Source organism: Microcebus murinus, chromosome 9 (genome assembly GCF_040939455.1).
Source record: "Microcebus murinus isolate Inina chromosome 9, M.murinus_Inina_mat1.0, whole genome shotgun sequence".
In the NCBI taxonomy this organism is placed as follows: domain Eukaryota; kingdom Metazoa; phylum Chordata; class Mammalia; order Primates; family Cheirogaleidae; genus Microcebus; species Microcebus murinus.
The window spans coordinates 67498725-67519443 of NC_134112.1; the positions used below are offsets into that span (position 1 = coordinate 67498725).

General features: G+C 39.0%; 1 protein-coding gene across 4 annotated transcripts in view; it reads left to right on the forward strand.

Annotated features, from left to right (window-relative positions):
* Positions 1 to 7459, forward strand: part of ZNF277 (zinc finger protein 277) — a 95558-nt gene extending 88099 nt beyond the window's left edge. For all 4 annotated transcript variants that reach the window (XM_012736146.2, XM_012736147.2, XM_012736148.2 and 1 more), the window contains 5 exons: positions 397 to 464; positions 2024 to 2120; positions 4409 to 4451; positions 5310 to 5484; positions 6898 to 7459. In XM_012736146.2, coding sequence (XP_012591600.2) covers positions 397 to 464; positions 2024 to 2120; positions 4409 to 4451; positions 5310 to 5484; positions 6898 to 7084 — 570 coding nt within the window. In that variant the 3' untranslated portion in view covers positions 7085 to 7459. The remainder of the gene's footprint in view (positions 1 to 396; positions 465 to 2023; positions 2121 to 4408; positions 4452 to 5309; positions 5485 to 6897) is intronic.
* The last annotated feature ends 13260 nt before the right edge of the window (positions 7460 to 20719 follow it).

The window sequence follows — 20719 nt, forward strand, 5'->3', positions numbered from 1 at the left end:
TATTAAAAACATTTTAGGATATATCCTTATCACTAAAATAAAATTTTTAATATCAGATGCTTCTCAAGTTATGGTGGGGCTAGGTCCCCATAAACCTTTCCTAAATTGAAAATATCCGTAAGGTTTCAACTTAAGATGTTTTCAACTTAGAATAGGTTTTATGGGAGGTGACCCTATCATAAATCAAAGAGCATCACGTTTGCACCATCCTAAAGTAAAAAAATTGTCAAGTCAAACCATCGTAAATCAACCATTGGAGCTGTCTATATATCCTACTTGTATTGTTTCAAAGCCACTGGAGTAGGGGGCTTTTGTTTGCTTTTTTGTGTGTCTATTTTCTCTCTCCTATCCCTTCTTACCCCCAATCTCTCTAATCCTTCTGTTCTTTGTACAAAGGAACTTGGAAAATCATGGGAAGAAGTTCAGCTGGAAGATGATCGGGAGTTGCTAGATCATCAGGAAGAGTAAGACTTGTTATTGGTGCTAATTAATTACAGTGTTTCAAGAATAGGAAGACAGTTCTTTAGTTTGGTTTAAAATTATCATTATGAAGAGGTAGCTTAACAAGAAGGAAAACCTCCTGTCTGAGCCATGCATCCTTTCATGTAATATGACAAAAACTTGAATTCAAAATAACTTTGACATAAAAATTACTAAAGACACTGTTATTCCAGTTAAATTGAAGCTGTTAATTGAACACACAAATAATAGTATATAATTCAGAGAAAAATGCATATCCGAAGTGCTTTGCATACTCAGTTGGTGCCCAGACCTTGAAGTGATGTGCTCTTTGAACTCTCCATGTTGTTGTCATTGGAATAGAGAATATAACTGAATTGAAGTTAATCCTGTTCTGGGTTCATCCCATTGATGACTAACTTAAAACATTCACAGCTTCTTTGTTTGAAATTATAAGCTTGAGACATGTTCTTTTCAACCTAAAAGGATTTTCAGTCAAAGCTGTTCAGCCTTTTTTCTCTCCCAGGATTTTGAAGTAATATTATTTCAATAGTGAAGTAGAGCCCAAAGTTGGAGAGTTGCCATTTGCTGAATATCTTTGATGGATAGAGATTCAGGCAGGGAGTCTTCCATACTAGAATAAAATCATTTCTTTCCCATTAGGACATACTAGTTAGAATATAATTAATGAGTGAATATTGAAGTTTTAATCACATAAAAGGTTATAAAGAGTAATAGTTTTGACCTGGAACAGATGGCCTGGTGACTCCCTCCTGTATGATAGGGATAGGGAAAATATTAACTGTTTTCTAATAAGGAAGCTTCTGTGTGAATTTGGTTAAGTTGATCTTCAAACTTATATCAGTGATAATTTCTGAACTTGCCATGAGAGATCCTCCCCTCTCTGAATGTGAATGGTAGTTCCTTGTCTCCACAACTCTTCCCAACTGGCAGTTTCCTCGTTTAGGAATGATAAAACGTTGACAGTATTTCAAAAAAAATAAATGCCGGGGGTGGGGGGTAGTGGGAAAAGGGACCCTGTATACCTCTGAGTCCTCCATCTACCACCAGATTTAACACTTGCCCCATATAAAACGATCAGTATTTCCCTCAAGAAATACTAATCATTTTTGCCTTTTTAAAATATACTGTTTGTCATGCAGAAACACAGTCCCAGCATCACACCTCACAGCATGTGCACTTAGTACTTGTGGTTAATGAGAGAGAGCATCACATCTCTTGACGTGTCTTGCAAATTAAACCTTGTTGTCTCAAGAAGACATTGCTCTGATTCTATAGTGAAATAGCTGCTCAGAAGAGTGGCAAATATGAAAAAATGGTGCAGCGCCTGTTGGCTATTTATATTAATTTCATGGTGCTGCTTTGAATTTCAAAAGCTGTATCAGGAAGTCATAATATGATGTGACAATCTTTACCAAAATGTCAGAGTTGAAAGAGATTGGCAGGGTTTCCTAGGAAGGAGAAGGTAATACCAAGTCACTCTGTAGTATACCCTCTTAATGAAGGGAATCTCCCCCATTTTCTGTTTTCCTTTTTAATCCAGTGACTGGTCTGATTGGGAAGAACACCCTGCCTCTGCTGTCTGCTTATTTTGTGAAAAGCAAGCAGAAACAATTGAGAAATTATATGTCCACATGGAGGTAAGATACTTTTATTCGTTTGAATCTTGTTTTGTTTCGACAGGAGAAAGCTGACAATTATTGCACCCTCCTCTGCTTATACTTTAGTTGCTCAATTATTATCCCATTCCTAAAAGTGCTTTAGGCAAAACAGAAGAGATAGCCAGGGTCCATTGAGGAGAACCAGAGCTCAGAGCAACTTAGTATAATTGACTGGACTTGAGTGAGCTGTTAGTGTGGGACTTCACAGACCACTAATGCCATCCCTCTTTGAGAAGATTACAAGACAATTGTAGCAGAAGGTGGGATCTGCAGCCATGATAAACAGTACCCAGGATATCATGGACAGGTTCTGAATCTTTTTCCAGTGCTTGTTGTGCTGGTGAATAGGAGAGCAAGAAGGAAGGATGTTGCCATTTACAAAGCGCCTGGGGGAATTGGGGAGACAGGCTGAGTAGAGAAAGAGTCCAGGGTATGGTCTCACAGCTACTTCAGGTACCAGGATTTAGAGAGAAGAAATTTGGGGACATCCCCATTCTGTGCTTTCCCTTCTAGATGCCATTTTTATGCTATAGTAAGCTTAAAGCTAGTAGTCCTAAAAATTTTTTCACCTCAGTATACCTGAGAGAAGGCACACTTCCCATGCCTATGGTCTTTTTTTTTTTTTTTTTTTTTGAGGCAGAGTCTCACTCTGTTGCCCAGGCTAGAGTGCCAACCTCACACTCCTGGGCTCAAGCGATCCTTCTGCCTCAGCCTCCCGAGTAGCTGGGACTACAGGCATGCGCCACTATGCCCGGCTAATTTTTTCTATATATTTTTAGTTGGCTAATTAATATGTTTCTATTTATAGTAGAGACGGGGGTCTCGCTTTTGCTCAGGCTGGTTTTGAGCTCCTGACCTTCAGCGATCCGCCCACCTCAGCCTCCCAGAGTGCTAGGATTACAGGCATGAGCCACCGGGCCTGGCCAACACCTATGATCCTTAAGTGGACCCTGGGGGTATAGAAGTGAAATATCCTAATGATTCATGACCATATCTCAGCTTGGGGATAGAAGGGTGATTATAATATAAAAATATTACTGGATGATTCTGATATTCTCTCCCTCCCCTTTCTCCAGCCACCTCTGCCATTAGTAGACCATACTCTCCTCTTTACCCACTTTCACTCTACCCTCATTCGTAAACACTGTTTTTAGTTCTTTAAAATAAGGACCTAGAACAGGGGGCCTCAAACTATGGCCCGCAGGCCACATGCGGCCCACCAAGGACATTTATCCAGCCAGAGGGGTGTTTTTGCCCGCTGCCTGCCCTGCTTAGCAGCTCACTCCTCCCGGGCCCACAGTGCGCATGTGTGGAACGTGCCCCACACTCTCCAACCGTCTGCGGGACAGTGAACTGGCCCCCTCTTTAAAAAGTTTGAGGACCCCTGACCTAGAAGGTGTTAGAAAGGCAAAGAGCATTTATCCTTATGATAGCAGAGAATCCAGTTTCTCTGAAACAGGTTACTAATATTATATGTGTGTAATTTCCTGTGTTTAAATTTAATTCATAATATCCTAATGACTTTGTATTAAAGGGAGCCTCAATACCCCTATCCTGTGTAAGGATTCCCTTTTCAACATCCTTGACAGGTGTCCTTAACTTCTGTTTAGTCACTTTCAGTGATAATGTGTCATGAATTCCTAATCATCCTGCATGTGGTATTACACTAAATGCCATCACAGTCAGTTAGATGGTATTTCTCCACTCTGAGCTTGTAAGTTAAAACATTTACACAGACAGACAATTGCAGGAATGGGACAAACATAATAAAATAAGTCTCTGCATTGTGACAATCAAAAGGAAGTGTACTTTATAGGAAGATGTAAGTGAAGAGAAACTTTCAGGTTTAAACAGTATATTTGACAGCATAAAATGAAAAGAGTATTTGTAAAATAACCTCTCTTCTTGTGAAGCAAAGGACCCATATCCATAATTCTAGTCCAGATGCACAGGCACTATATAACCTCATCTTACCTATACTTTTATCAGACTACAGAATGCATACATTGTAAGTTTTAAAAACTATAGATATAAACTGTGAGTAATTAAAATGTTTTAACTGATTAATATGACTTGTTTGGACTGTACTTTAAAAAGTTGAATATGGAGGGAAGTAGTTAGATTTAGAAGACTTCAAAAACAGACATGATGAACCCAGACTGAGTTTCTGAGTACTCAAACTCCTATGAATAAGCTATCTGCTTATAACTTCAGCCTGAAAGATTAAATAATTCATATGCTTACAGATGTATTCATTCCTTTTTTAGGATGCACATGAATTTGATCTTCTCAAAATAAAGTCAGAGCTTGGTAAGTTTGATTCAGAAGTTGTTTTCCATGATGCTGCATTTTTTATAAACCGTCCTATAAACGATGCCTGTGTTTTGTAGCCATGATTGGAGATTACACATCCAAACTGTGTCTCTGTACAGATGGTCTTAACAGAACTCTTTGAAGTGGTGATTCTCAACCGTTTTGAACTATAATAGTCAAATATGGTTTTTTGTTTCATACAGGCCTTCTTCCACTTTCCTGTGTATATGAGTGCTTCAAATAAAATACAAGTTAATGGTTAATATTTATCATAAAATGAAGGTGGCTAGTAGAAAAAGCATGGATTTTGAAGCAGTACTAGAGTTCATACTCCAGCTCCAGCACTCACTGGCTGTATGACATTGGGCCTCTGGTCAGGAAAATGTTATGAAGAGTGAATAATGTATGTAAAACACCTACTGCACTGCCTGGCAGTGTAGCTGGTCACTCTCAGTATCACTACAATAGAATAGAAAGAGTTGGGGCATTAAGACATAAAGTACTGACTTGCTAAATATATCTAAGACAGTAAAAAATTTACTTTTCACATTTTAGCTCAGCCACCACTTTCCTAGACTCTTGAATGTGTTACTTTGCTTTGCTACCCTTATAGACATGTATATACGTTGTATATATAATTAACATAGTAGTCCAGAACATGGACTCGGCAACAACAATCTCATGTCAAGTCCTGACTTTCCCACTTACTAGCTATGCAGCCTTGAGCAGTTTCCTAATATTTAATGTAGCTATGATAAAACTACCTGACAGGGTTTTATGAGGATGAAATGTATTAATACATGGAAAATAATTAGAATAGTGTTCAGCACATAAACCCTATCCTGTCACTTTCAGGATTAAATTTCTATCAGCAAGTGAAACTAGTCAATTTCATTCGGAGGCAAGTTCACCGGTGTAGATGTTATGGTTGCCACATGAAGTTCAAATCCAAAGCAGACTTAAGGACTCACATGGAAGAAGCTAAACACACTTCACTGCTTCCTGAAAAAAAGACATGGGATCAACTTGAGTAAGTCCTGCTCAACCAGCTGTATACTTCTTTGTTTCATCTCCCTTATTTTGTTCCTTTATTTAATTTCTTTAAACTTAAAGATTAAAAGGAATACATATTTATTGTAAAAAGTGAAAATCTTCAAAAACTTTATTTTTAAAATGATTCCGTCATAAAAATGAAACCAGCTATTTCAGAATTTGTGGTGTGGAGATAGGTAAGTATGTAGATAGATGTAGAAGTATACAAAGATTCTTAAATTATATTTTGTTAACAAAATATTGTAAATATGTTTCCATATCTAATACATATCAGCTGTATCATTTTTAATGGTTGCCAGATATCCCATTGTAAGGATATGCCCTAATTTGTTATATATTTATTTCTTTTTGCTATTATAAATAGTGATACAATGAGTGTCCATATGCCTACATTTCTGAACACTGTCTAATTATTTCATTTAGATAAATTCCTAGAAATAAAATCACTAGGGGGTATGCATGCTGCTAGGGCTTTCAGTATATATTTTACATAATGGCACTTTAAAAACATTAAGCAGTTGGGCATCTGGTATGTACCTATTGAGCTATTGTCAGACTCCCGAGTATTCTTTGCCAGTCCAGTCCTTCTGGATAACCTCAGTTGGAGGAACCTCCAAATGGCTGTGGGATGCTAGCTGCCTAGAGGTTCCTCTGTTCTTAGAGAATGTGAAGTCCAGTCCCCAAGAACCCTAACCAAAAAGCCCTAGTTTTTCCCCTTCAGAAAAATCTCAAATTTGTGAGAGCCAAAGTCAGCTGTGGATTGAAATGGTACCCTGTTCCTATAAATCTTCTTATAAAGATTAGAATTCTTAGAGGTATCCCAAAAGTAATTCCAAAGTATATCCAGAGAAGGAACCAAAATAACAAAATTAACAAATGTTTTCTTTTGTAATCACCTAGAATGAAGGAATCAGTAATGATTAGGTTAGAAAACCAATACAAGGGAAAATATAATTGTTTTCATCAACTATTTGAAGGATTTGTGTTTGGAAAAGTAACATATTTGGACTTTGTTAACTTTCAGGGAAGAACTAGGACCTTTGAGTAGAAACGAGAGGGGTGTCATTTTTAGCTTCTAAGAACTTGAGTTTCCCAGGACTAGAGTAGGCTGCCTTTTGAAGATAGTGTGTTTCTTATCATGATTGTCAAGCAGAGGCTGAATGGCCAGCTAGCAAGGATATTAGATTCAGTAAGGCTGATCTCAGCCAGTAAAGGTCAAAGTGAAAGCAACTCAGAAGTTGCTTCCAATACAGCCTTTGCAAAATGCTGTGAAACTGTTGGCAAGGGAACCTAGCAAAATTATAGTAATGTGTGCTTTCAGCTGCTGGAAATGTTTTAGATAATTTATTAGTTTAGTTATTTAATACTGTATATCTATGGTTGTTTTCAGGTATTATTTTCCAACCTATGAAAATGACACTCTCCTGTGTACACTATCTGACAGTGAAAGTGACCTAACAGCTCAGGCACAAAATGAAAATGTTCCCATCATCAGTGAAGATACATCTAAACTGCACGCTTTGAAACAAAGCAGTATTTTGAACCAGTTGTTACTACAAGAGTGCTTGAAAAACTAGAAGAAACTACCACAGAAGCAATTTTTCATGTTTTTTTCTTATGACACAGACATGAAAGAATAGTTTAAATTTGAACATCAGCAAAGGATTAGTCCTTGGTGAAATAAACTTTCCAAAAATGAATGTTCTTTTTAAAAAATAAAGTAGAAAATAAAATGAAGACTATATTTTGGCTATAAAGTTTTATTGTGTGATCATCTTAAATGATCTCATTTCATTAAATTTTTAATCATCTATAGGGAAGACATGTCAATCATGAAGAAATGAAATGTTCAAATTATTTATAAACCTGATTTTCCTCCCCCCCCTTTTTTTTTATTTTTATTTTTTAGGCTGATCTGAGAGTGTAGAAAATAAACCTGCTTTTCAACCTGCTTTCTGTCTCCTCCATAGGCTTTTTTCATCCTACAAATCACAAAATTTGACAGTGTGCTTTCTGTACAGGGTGAATTGTAAATGTAATGACCAAAAGAGGAGCCACAGAAGAAAGAAAAAATGGTCAAAGACCTGGGTGATGTGTAAATGGGACATTATTTTAGAATAATCAAGAGCCAGCTTTATTATCATTATTGTTTTCTACCTAGAGTTGCCAAACTCCCTAGAAAATGGATATCAAGCAGTGTGTATATCACTAACAGATAAGTATAATTTAAGTACAACACCATTATGACATAACAAAATTAACAATAACTTCTTAATATCATCTGTTTTCTATTTTCCCCAGTAGTTTCAAAAATGTCTTTTTATATTATAAATTCCATAACTGATATTGTGTGCCTCCTGATAAGATGCACTAAAGAGGGCAAAACAAAATGTACAACCTGAATATAATGAAGAAGCAGTCAAACCCAAGTTGAGGGACAGTCTATGAAATAATTGTCAAGATCATAAAAAACAAAGAGTGAAAACCCATCAGATTAAACAGGGCTAAAGATAGCACAGTGTGAGCTGGATTGAATGCCTGACCAAGAAAAAAAATGGTTTTTCTTTTGCCATAGGAGACATTAGTGGAACAACTGGCAAATTTTAAATAAGGTCCATAGTAAATGTAATGATATTGGTGTTAATTTCCAGTTTTGTTCATTGTACTGTGGTTATATAACAATGTCTTTGTTTTTAGAAAAAATACCTTGAAGTATTTATGTATTTTGTTTACATCTTACTCCAAAAAAACTAACATGGGTATACAGAGAATGATAAAGTAAACAAGGTAAGATGTTAACATTGGGGGAAATCTAGGTAAAGAGTATGTGGGAATTCTTTATACTATGGTAGCTTGTTCTATAAGTCTGAAATTATTTCAAAATTAAAAATTTTTAGAAAAGTCTTTACAGTTTGTTTAATCAGGTTCCAAATGAGATTCATATATTGCATTTGGTTATTGTAGTCCTTAAGGGTCTTATAATCTATTAATATAATAGCTCACACTTCTTATTTTTAAAATGCCACTTGTTTGGTAAAGAAACTGGATCATTTGTCTTGCTTCCTGAATTTGGATGATTGTATCCTCTTTATATTATTTAACACATTTCTCTCTCACCCATTGTCTCAGTCCATTCTACTGTATAACAAAATATCTGAGACTGGGTCATTTATAAACAACAGAAATGTTTTCTCACAGTTCTGGAGGCTGAGAAGTTCAGAATCAAGGTGCCAGCAGATTCTGGATCTGATGAAGGCCCAGTCTCTGCTTCCAGGATTGTGCCTTAAATGCTGCATCCTCCAGACAGGACAAATGCTGTGTTCTCACACGGCAGAAAGGATGGAAGGGCAAAAGGGCCTAGCAAAATCTCAGCAACTTGTATTGACTCCCAGAAGGAGCCAAAATATAGGCCACTGCTGGCAAAGGACCAAGCTGCACAGAGATTCCTTGGTAAGGACCAAAGGGACATTGGTACCAAGTGTACCCTGAAAGTCTGGACAATTTGAGAAGGAAAGATCAATCAGACGAAAGTAAACTATTGAAGGAATTACTGAGTGAGTTTTCAGAAGTCACTTTAATTACAGATGGAGACACAAGTGCTACCTGTGCCCCAAAAGGAATGTGCCTCAGAAATTTTTGAAATTAAGAATGGAAATGAAGGTAGCAAGAAAGATGAAACATAACAGAAGAGAGCCAGGTAGGATAGCAATAAATGGAATCCAGGCTTAGATTAGTGGTTAAACCAATGAGAAAATGCATGTCAATTAAGGTGAGAGTGGCCAAGATTTTTTTGGACAATAGTTGCTTTTGGCAGACCAGAACCTAGTGGCTTATCTCTCACAACCAAAGGCTCCATTAGACAAAATCTAGAACAGAATGTTAGATAAGCACATGTCTGGGTTAGAAAAGAGAGAAAGTGGGGGGAAAAAGAGGGGGAGGAGCCATCAGAAACCACAAATAGCATTAGGCCTATATGTGTTAGGGAAGGAAAGAAATCAACTTTAAGAAGTAAGTTATACTGTAACAAACCCAGCCATTCCTCCCTAAAAGGTGTCAAGGGAAATGGGTGTCCACCATTGCTAAAAAAAAAAAAGGCAGAGCATAGAGTACCGCTGGAATCCTGGACCAACCAAAAGCAAGGGAAGGCAGTGTGCTGAGGAGGGCTCCGCAGAGGCGTCTTCCTCGCCAGGTCCCAGTGCAACTAGCCTGTAGTCCAGTTGCCCCCAGTATTCATTCCCACTTTCTCCAATAACAAAAATGTTTAGTTGAATATAAAGCTGCCTCGAAAGAAGACTACATTTCCCAGCCTTTCTTGGAATTCAGGATACTCATGTGACTACATGTGGATAATGAGATACAAACAGGAGGTTTCCTGTGACAGCTTCCAAGAGTCTTCCTTAAGATGCTGGACACAAGCACCCTCTGCTTTGCTTTTCATCCCTTCCTACCTTCTGCTGCCTAAGATGTACATGTCTGCATGTGGGACAGTGAGGTCAAAACCAGGCATGGTGGGGCATCTGTGTCAAAGAAATCTGGATCCCTGACACTAGGGAGGACTATACCAACCCTGGAATGCTGAATTAGACATTTTTGTGAAAGAAATAAATTTCTATCCTCTCACCGTTATTTGGGGTTTTCTATCACTCACAGCAAACCTTATCCCAACTAATACACATAAGGATTCAAGCTGCAGAAACATCAACAGCAGCTTTAGTTCAGAAATCTGCTGAGGTTGTTTTCCAGCTGAAACAAATGAGGGGATAAAAGGAAAACTATTCTCAGAAGACGGGCCTCACAAGTCTATGCAATTCCATAGGAGAAGGCAACAGCAGGAACCACTGTGGCACAGAACTGAGAAGCGAGCACTCAGAAGCTGGAACTCGTGTCATTATTTAGAGCCCAGACTCCATGGATCAGAGGATGTTGAAGATATAGGGCTCAAAGGGGAAAATGAGAGTTAAGAAGTTTTTAAGATGTAGAATGGGCAAGAAAGACCTGTCAAAACAGACCTTGTAACAGGACTTGCCGTCATTGCCTATTTCTAAACTTTGGAAGAATGCAAATGTCTCATAAGTCACCCAGGAAGAAATATCTGTGGATTCTTCCCACGGGAATGCTAAAACATGTTAACTTCACCAAGTTTTAAATTTATGGGATCAAGGACTTTCCAAAATCAAGGATTTCAGATAACTTACACAGATAGACTAGCATCCTGGGGAATCTGAAATCAAGATATCACTGTGCCTCTGTTCTGGACAGTTCAGGGTTCTGGGAGCATCATTGTGTCTTGATAGCTACTAGAAGATCTTGGAATTTGCTTAATTTTGTTGGTATTGATTAAGTGCTTTAATGATTCACTTTAAAAAGTGAGGCATACCCATACATAATGAATGAGATGTGCACCATCTGGAGGATGGTCACGTTGGAAACTCAGACTTGTGGGGGGAGGGGGGAAAGGGCATTTTTTTGAAACCTTAAAATTTGTACCCCCATAATATGCCAAAATAAAAAAAAATACAAAAAAAAAGAAAAAAGTGAGATATACCAAAAACTTGATGTTTAATTTCAAGTTCCAAGACTCTGAAACAAGCCACACCAGTGTTTCTAGTGAGACGCTGTCCAGACTGCTAGAAGAACCACCGTGCTATGCTGTGGAGGTATCAAGACCCCTCTAGTTCAGGATAAGCAGAATCACAACCTGGGAAGGATGAATTTAGACTTTAATGTCTTTTAACTGTAACTCAAACAAACAAAAGAGTACAGTTTTTGAACTTTAATTCCACCCCCACCTTGGGAAATTCATAATGGCAAAGATATTTAAATTGGGGACATCAGTGTTTTACTGGAGTGATTTTACTGAAGCATCTTTACACTGTCATCTCTTTGCAGAACCTCTGAAAGACTGTTCTCAACAATATGATTAGACATAACTAGGAATGGAAAATGAAATTGAGAACTTTCACTTGGGGTTCAGCATAGCCCTAGAATTACTTCAAACAATGAATTGCCTTCTGAGGGCCGTAGCTACAGTTCTTCACCACCAGTTCCAGAAAAATACACAAAGAAACAATAGTTGCTATTCAGATGGGGAGGGAATGCACTCATAAATGTGGGAACTGCACTGTTCTGATTGCTGATCTCCTGCAAAGAAGATGGTCACACTCTTCGTTGGCCTTGAGCTTGATAGTTAAGCACAATGAGCAAAGAGGAACAAAAACCTGAGGAATATTGGAAAAGAGAACCTCCTTTTCCCTAATATCTTGTTTTCCATAAGCAAAGGAATCCATTAAATAATATTCTTGGTTTCTCTCTGCCCCCTCTCACTCCAAATTTCTGACTGGAAATTTGGAGAACAGAAAATAGACATCTGTGCCTCAGTCCCTTCCTCCTCCTTTTTCTCTTTAAGGTCTGCAGAGAGAACACATCCTGTTCTACTCCTCCATTCTGCAAACGTTAGAGTGGCAGGCTCTGCCCATGTAGTTGGAAGGCTAAACTTGTCCAACACTATGACTATAAGTATGACTAATTTGGGGTTCAGTATTAGGAAGCTCACTTGCTCACAGCTATAAGCCATGGTCTCTAGTATCTTAATTAGCCATAAAGGGATAGTTCTTCTCCATCTGCTTTACCATTTATCAGCTGGCTCTTCTAGAAGGTACACAGCCTCCCAGAGAATGGTGGTTGTGGCCAAGATTGCTAGGAAAACACCTCTTGGAAGTCTAGTCAGCCAGGAGGCAAAATAGACGTAGTTTCGCATGGGACTAAGGCTGGACAATATAGCCAGAGAACTGCTGGCTAGAATATCATTGATGAGCCAGCTGGACATAGACTTTTTGAAAAACCACTAGAACTAGGGTCTTAGGTAGAATCCCACCAGAAGTAGACCCCGAGAAAAGAATTTTAGTGCAGGTTGTTTATTTATGAGGTAAACCCCAGGAAATACTATTTCAGGAAGTGAGGAAATGAAACAATGAAATGGATCACAAAAGTATACGTTAATGAAGAACTACTGCTATGGGAACTGGAACTCAGCTTCACTGAAGACCTCTGGGAGACTGCACAGAACACTTCTTAGAATTGCCCCCAATGCCCACCACCACCAAGTGGCAAAAAAGCTGGAGTATTTATCCAACTCCAGTTGGTCATGGCTTGGGGGCTGCTCCCAGGAGCATTAATTCCCTGGCACTTTCAGCCTGCCTCACACATCAGTTTAGCACCCTCTGAAAACTGGGAAAGGCCTCGCACAAAGATTGAGGAAGCTGTAATGCAAAAAAGATGTGGGCAGGGCCCTCTCAGTAGCAGCTACAACTATAGATGTTGCATTACCACAAAAGAAAACATTTCAGGAGGAGCTTAGCAGTCCTCACACCTTTTCCATGTGTCATGTTGATGTTCAAAACACAGTGTTACAAGGTATCTAGCCAGCAATTTTACCCTCATCAACAGAGAGAATAAGAAACTGAGAATCAGAAAGATGAGGACTTACCCAAAAGAAAAAAGCATAGCAAAGTAATATCCAACAGTATAATATATGGAAATGTAAAAACAGACAAAGCCAAGTCCTGGACTTTTTTAATGAATGGAGGAAAAGCAATTCTTTTGAGAGGGCAGAGCAGAACCTTCAATCAGAACACAAGTGAATTTTTTACTACAAGCGCTTTGCCGAATTTATATGCAGAATTAACACACCCAGTCCACTTCCATCAAGGGCATCAAATTGCAGCTATTGTTTGCATAGTCTGCAAAAGAGCCATCCTACATCCTTGAAGTTTAACTCAACTCCTTCAATAAGCTTAAGATGATGGATAGCTAGAGGATTAAACCAGGGACTGCAGTTGAACTCTCATGCCTTATAATTGACATATTGAAAAGCTAAAGCATGTTCAGTTCCTTCAGTTCAGTTCAGTCCGTAGCAATTTGCAAGATTGAATGGCATTGTAAGCATATTAATTCAAACTGAAAACATTCATCAAAGTTAGTATTAACTTCACAATGTCTAAGATGCAAGTGAAACTGTGTCCTTTTTGGCTTATAAAATTAGACTATAGAAAATGATTTTTGAGTATAATCTCAGTTGACTTGGATACAGTGTAGGCAGTAAATAAAACTCTAATAAGATCATAGATTTTGATTTGGGTGTTTTCTCCATTTGGAAAACATTAGAAGAGCGAAGAGCATAAGAATATGCTGTAGTAAATTGTTAAAAAAAAAAAAAATGTTCTAAAGGAGGAGAAAGTGAAAGTACAAGACAGACAAAAATTATCGATCTTTTACTGTCCCTAAAAGCAACCCACTCCCACGACATGATCATTATCTACAAAGATAAAATGCAAAGGTTGGCATTTGAGACCCCTCACAATGTGGCCCACACTGTTTCCTCTATCACCCAGTCCATCACCAAGTCCTGTCAATTGTGTCTCCAAAATACATCTCAGTCTCTACCACCATGTCTCCGGCCTGATCCACTGCAACAGTTTCCTAACTGGCCTCCCTCCTTCCTTTGTGTTCCCCTCATAGCAGCTAGAGTGATTTCTTTTTTTTTTTTCAATCTTACATGACTGTTATATACTGTTTGTGGGAATGTAAGTTAGTGCAGCCGTTATGGAAAACAGTATGGAAATTACTCAGAAAATTAAAAAATAGAACTACCATACCATACTGCAATCCAAAAGAAAAGGAAATTTATCCAAAGGAAAGGAAATCAGTAAATCAAAGAGATACCTGCACTCCCATGTTTCCTGCAGCACTATTCACAATAGCCAAGATATAGAATCAACTGAAGTGTTGTCCATCAGTGGGCGGATGGTTAAAGAAAATGTGGTACACAATGGAATACTACTCAGCCATAGAAAGAATGAAATCCTGTCATTTGCAACAACATAGATGGAACTGGAGGTCATTATGTTAAGTGAGATAAACCAGGCACGGAAAGATAAACATCACATGTTCTCACTCATATGTGGGAGCTAAAAAAAGTTGATCTCATGGATGTAGAGAGTAGAGTAATTATTTCCAGAGTCTGGGAAGGGTGTATTGGGGGACAAAGAGAGGTTGGTTAATGGATACAAACATACAGTTAAATAGAAGGACAAGGTATAATATTTGATAGCAGAGTAGGATAAATATATTAATAGTTAACAACAATGTATTGTTTATTTCAAAATAGCTAGAAGAGAGGACTTAAAATGTTCCCAACATATAGAAATGACAACTACATGAGGTAATGGATATGCTAAATACTCTGACTTGGTCATTACACATCTTATGCATGTTACAAAATATTAACTGTACTCCATAAATATGTAAATATGAGAATCAAATGCTGAGTGAGCACCAATAAAAAACATATATAGATATAGATATATAAAACCCTTCCATGGTATAATGGATTTTCTTGTTTGCTTACCCAGTGTCCACTCTCTCTTCCTTTCCTTTCCACCCCCATTAAGTCGCAGCCATGCCATTTGGGAATAACCCCAGCCCTAGCTCCAAGGGGGAGGGGAGTCCCAACTGGAGTAATAATGTCCCCTTCCCTGCAGAGATGGGGTTAGAGATGGGCTGTAACTAAATTTAAGCCAAAGGCACATAACAAGCCCCCAGTCACTGTGGCTGGTCCAGGTTGATCCAATCAGGGGGAAGTTGAAAATTTTTGTTAAATCTCGTTTCTGTTAAATAACTTAGAGAATCTAGACTCTCCTTTTTCTTATGAAAAAAGAAATCCTGGTTTTGCTGACAAAACCATCTTGTAACCTTGAGAGAAACTAGCCCAATAACTTTTACAGAAGAGCAAAGTCAGGAGAATTTCTGAGAAATGAGCCAGAGGCCTCACCTGTAGGCCATACTTTTCTGGACTTTTCATTTGCTCAAGCCAAGAAAAGAAATAAAACAACCCTTTATTATTTAAGCCTTGTAAGTGAGGTTTCTATTACATGCAGTAAAAGCTTCCCAGCTAACACAAATGGCCTCCCAGTTAACATGGAATGAAGTTTAAACTTCTTACACACCCCATGTCTCCAACTCATCCCATGCTATTTTCCTGAGTGTCCACTATTCCCTAGACAACCAGGTCTCCTCCTCCTGCTCCTTGGATGTGAAATTACACATTTTTCCACCTCAATGTTTTGCACATGTTTTTCTTTCGTATATTCCTTTCCCTGCTCTTTACATGAATGCCTCTTTATCATCCAGGCCTCATCTTAGCTCTTTCCTCATACTGACTATCCCTAATAACACACTTGCTGCTGAGACAGTTTCAAATCCAGCAACCCCAAAGAAAAGAAGAGGAGGGAAGGTCAGGCTGTCAGTTGGAAGTAGTCTTGGGTGCCACAAGCACATACTGTGCTCTTCCCTGTCTCCCCTCTATGCGAAAATTATACAATAGATTTATGGGAACATCATATTGGGAGGGTTGTTAGATGGACAGTTTTACTCACAAGCGTCCCAGAAGGCTGCTCCCCATGCATCAAAAGCCATATTAAGTAGTCAGACTGCACTTTGCTGTGTGGGATCTAGAAGGTCACATGGTGGAAGCTGGTGCTGGGGGAGAAGGTAAAAATGACAGAGACCAGCAGGGCAGTGAAGAGAGGGGACAGAGGCTGCCGGGGTCAGAGAGGGCAGCCCGGTCAGCGCAGGTGCACTGGGAGAGGAGGAGATTACCAGGGGCTCGGGGAGGGGATGCGAAGTTAATGTTTGAGGGTTCCAGAGTTTCTGTTTGGGGTAATGAAAAAAGTCTAGAAATAGATAGTGGTGACAACTGTACAACATTGTGATTATAATTAATACCACTAAATTATACATTTAAAGAAAGTCAAAATGGTAAATATCATGTTGTGGATATTTTAACTTTACCATGGCTTAAAAATAATTTTTTTTTAAAAAAAAAAAAGCTAATTGGTAATTGTGTGAAGGATGAACTGGATGGAGTAGGACATGCTGACCAAGGACGTTGACACGTTCATCTGGTCAGGAGGTGAAAGCTTGAACTAGGGCAGTGACAGGAAAAAATGTGGAAGTAGGATGTTCAGGACCAAATGAGTGTGGGTTTGTACCTGCTGCATCTGAGGCATGTGGGGGCTGCTGCCCAGCTCTCTCCCCCAGGACTGGGCACTCCTGCCCCAGCAGGCCTGGGTGGAGGCTGGCAGTGGCCCACCACTGCATTCCTTCGTGGGCATTGCCTTCAGCTAAAAGGAGCTGCAAGGGCTCACGGAAACTTGGGAAGAGCTGGCTGCACAAAAGAAGAAGTGATGGCAGAGAAGGCAATGTGAGAGTTGTGTTGGGTTTGGCAACATGGAGGTCATGGGTGACTTTGGCAGAGGGAGGGTAGAAGAGGGGCAAGGTCTGGGTCATGGGGGTAATGGGGGCCACATGGGAGACAGTGAAGACTCACTGGACCTGAGTCTTGAAGGAAGAGAAGGACTCGGGCCATGAAATAACCTGCTAGGCAGGGAATATGGTGTGAACAAAGGAGCCCAGGCTGGGCAGTCACCTAGTCTGATGGAACTGCAGGGCTGCCTGGAGAAGTGGTGGTGCCCAGGCATGGCCGCTTAAATGCTGGGCTGTGGAGCCTGAGCAGATTCAACCAGGCTGTCCCACCCCTGTGTCTGCATCGACTGGACTCAGGACACTGCTCTCTAGTGGGAACTGGGCATTCCATCCCCAGGGTGTGGACACCATTCCCTTGAATGGGTGTTTCAGCCATGGTCTCCTTGGACTCCCTGTTGATGAATGCAGACGTCATAAATTTCCTGAAGCGAGTTCCAGTAAGCCAGTTTAACTCCGTGATCAGTTTTCTACCCTGTCTAATAAACTTGTTTCTAATACTTTTATTTTTATTTTACTAACATTACTTTCAAAAAACTGATTTCTGTTTCGTATAGATTGTACAGGAAGGATTTAATACATCTATCAAATTCTACCCATAATGACTTCTGCCATTGTGAACTTTCTTTCTTTCAGAAAGAAAACTAACTTTCTTTCTTTCTTTCTTTCTTTCTTTCTTTCTTTCTTTCTTTCTTTCTTTCTTTCTTTCTTTCTTTCAGAAACCATTGTTTCTGTGGAATGCAATTTTCCTGGATATATAAATTTGCAGATCTAAATTTTATCATGACAATTTGATCTTAATTTTTTTTCAATTTGTAACAAATTGTTCAGTGTGAAATTTTAACCATTATCAGTTCTATTTTTAGGAGATTATTCCTTGTAATAAAATTCATTATGACTATGGGAAAAAAATTCCTTGATAAAAATCTGTCATTGAGGCTTCTGCAGGTAAGTCTGTGTTCTCAACACAGAAAGTAAGTTGTGCCATGAAGAGGGAGGCCACAAGACAGCTTCATGGTAGCTGAAGGTCCAGTTCCAAATGGATAAACACAAACTTCAGGGTGAAACTTAGTGTCTCCTTTTCCAGTGCAATTCTGAGGCACTAACGGAATAGTTCTTTTTGCCTCTCTAAGTCCCTACCTTACAATCCATGAACGGTTTCAGCTCTGGAGAGAATCTGTCCTATTAATTTATAGGCTAGCTTTCATCTTTGCACATTCTTCTTTTCCTTGGAAAATGACAACATAGTCATTTTAAATCTCCCTTGAAACCAATGACAATCGTGTTTTTAAAATGCCTTGGTTGGCAAAATTCCTTCTTTCAATAGCATGTTATTGCTATTGACTATGCCCAGGCAGTGACATAAGTAATGACATAAGTAATTAAAACAAGCTATCATGATGGTACACACAATAATCATGGGCTTATGATTAGGTTGACATTTGTGAAATTTCTTTATTTTTAGCATTTGAAGCCTACAAAAACAGCAAATTCATATGAATCAAACCAAGATGATTAATTTTAAAAGTTAAAGGGGTAAAAAAATTATCTGGCAGCACACAACATGCCAAGATGAAGATTATCTTCATATTAGGCTAGAAATAGAAATCCTCATGTCTAGGCAGTAGATCTTACGTCAAAGCCTGAAGTGCCCACTGGCTGGTTAATTAACATGAGCGAGGAAGGTGGGCTAGGGAGGGACTGCCATGACCTAGAGGCTCCCCTGTGTCCCCCTCCCCGTGGGGCTCTCTGCTCAGCTCTAGTCCAGTGTCCTAAATAGCCGCTCCCCGTTGTTACAGCAAATACTCAGGCCCATGTGGCCAAATCTGCTGTTTTTCAAAAGAAGTCAGAAATCTGGATTTTTATTTGAAATTTACTGATTTTTAACTCCTGTCTGAGGACCAATTTCAGATTATGACTCCTGATATTTCTGACATGATAAAATAGAATAACAAATTCATACACTATTGACAATAAACCCATGTTCTCAAAAGTAGGGTTGAATGCACATACCCAAGGGATACTTTAAAATTTTCATTTGTATATATTTATAATATACATAATACATTAGAATAATGGTATCTATATATAGTAAAGAGCAATTTGTAAGGAATAGATATAATTTGGAGAGAGAATGAAATGCACTGAAAAAAATGCATTTGAAAACATTATAGCAATAAAGACAGAATTGAGGCAGTCAAGAGAACCTCTGATGGAGATTACAGCTCCTCAATATTCATGGAGCAACAGTTCTCAAACTCTGATGGACTTAAAAAACTTGTTTCAAATGCATATTCCTAGACTTCACAAACAGTATTTTGATGCATGGGGTTTAGGGTGGCATAAGAAATTTGCCTTTTTAACAAGTACCACAATTAATTTTGAGTCCAAAAGTCCATGGACCAGACTTAATAAACACAAGCATGTTGTTAAGAGTGTAGGCTCTTGAGTCAGAAGCTTCTTGGTTAAAGTGTTGGCTCTGACACTTGTCAGTCATCAGCCATGGAACTCTGAGAAAGTTAACTTAAACCTTCCAAAGCCCCAATGTTGTAATCTATAAAATGGAGATAATAATAGCTACCTCATAAGTTTGCAAAACAGTGCTTAGCACATACGAAAGGTTCAATAAATATTAACCGTTTTATTATGATTAATTTATTCTTAAATACTGTGGGCAATGTCAGGGATATTCCAGACAAGGTGAGCTGTCACCCTTGTCATCCTTCATCTAGGCATGACCCCTGCCTTTATCACATCCTCCTTTATCTGTTCTGTGTCAAATTCTTTTCTCCTTCAAAGCTGCCCTTGATGTTCTTTTTAACTCTGTTTCATCTGTATAAAAATATTCATGGACATGAAATTCTCATCACACTAATCTCTCTACTTAGGAATATGTTTGAAAATTGTCTTAATAGAAAAGTTCTAAAAAGTCTATATGCACATGAACTGCTCCAAGTCTAATATCACTTGAAATTTACACCAAGGCAATGAATTTCAGGCACCATCTTTTCAACTCCTACCACCTGTGAGTCCCTGGGAGCGTAGCTGCTGACGCCAATGTGTGAGTGAGGTATGAGGCTTATTCATGGCCCTAGCAGGGAATTCTGTGCGAAGCAGGTCAGCCACGCCACTACATACGATACCAGCCGTCAGAGCTGTCAGAGCTGGTGTTTCCAAGCTGACTGCAATCTCGCCACTAGGATAATCAAGTTGGCCAGGCCCTGTCCCCAGTTTGGAGGCCAGTTCCCCAGCCCTAGTCAGGCACTAATGCCAACAGAAGCAGGTGATCATAGGAACCGGTAAAAAGAATGTAGACAAACATTCATTATTACTACTGGGAAAAAAATTCAAAGCACACGCCCTAATTTCCACAGCTCAGTGCCAACATCTTTATGAAAAGGTACTAAAAATCTTAAAAATCACCAAGAAAGTTGGTGATAATACCAGCAAGCATTGAATGTTATCACACATAGTAATATTCTGTTTTTTTGGATAAGTGAAAACTTCATTATGCTGAAGTCCCAACACAAAAATTCCAAGTGAATCTTCCCTCCAAAGCTAATTCTGTTAATTAAGGTTCAAGCTAGGCCAGGCACAGTGGCTCACGCCTGTAATTCTAACATTCTGGGAGGCCGAGGCGGGCAGATTGCTCGAGGTCAGGAGTTCGAAACCAGCCTGAGCAAAAGCGAGACCCTGTCTCTACTATAAATAGAAAGAAATTAATTGGCCAACTAATATATATATAGAAAAAATTAGCCAGGCATGGTGGCGCATTCCTGTAGTCCCAGCTACTCAGGAGGCTGAGGCAGGAGGATTGCTTGAGCCCAGGAGTTTGAGGTTGCTGTGAGCTAGGCTGATACCAGGGCACTCACTCTAGCCTGGGCAACAAAGTG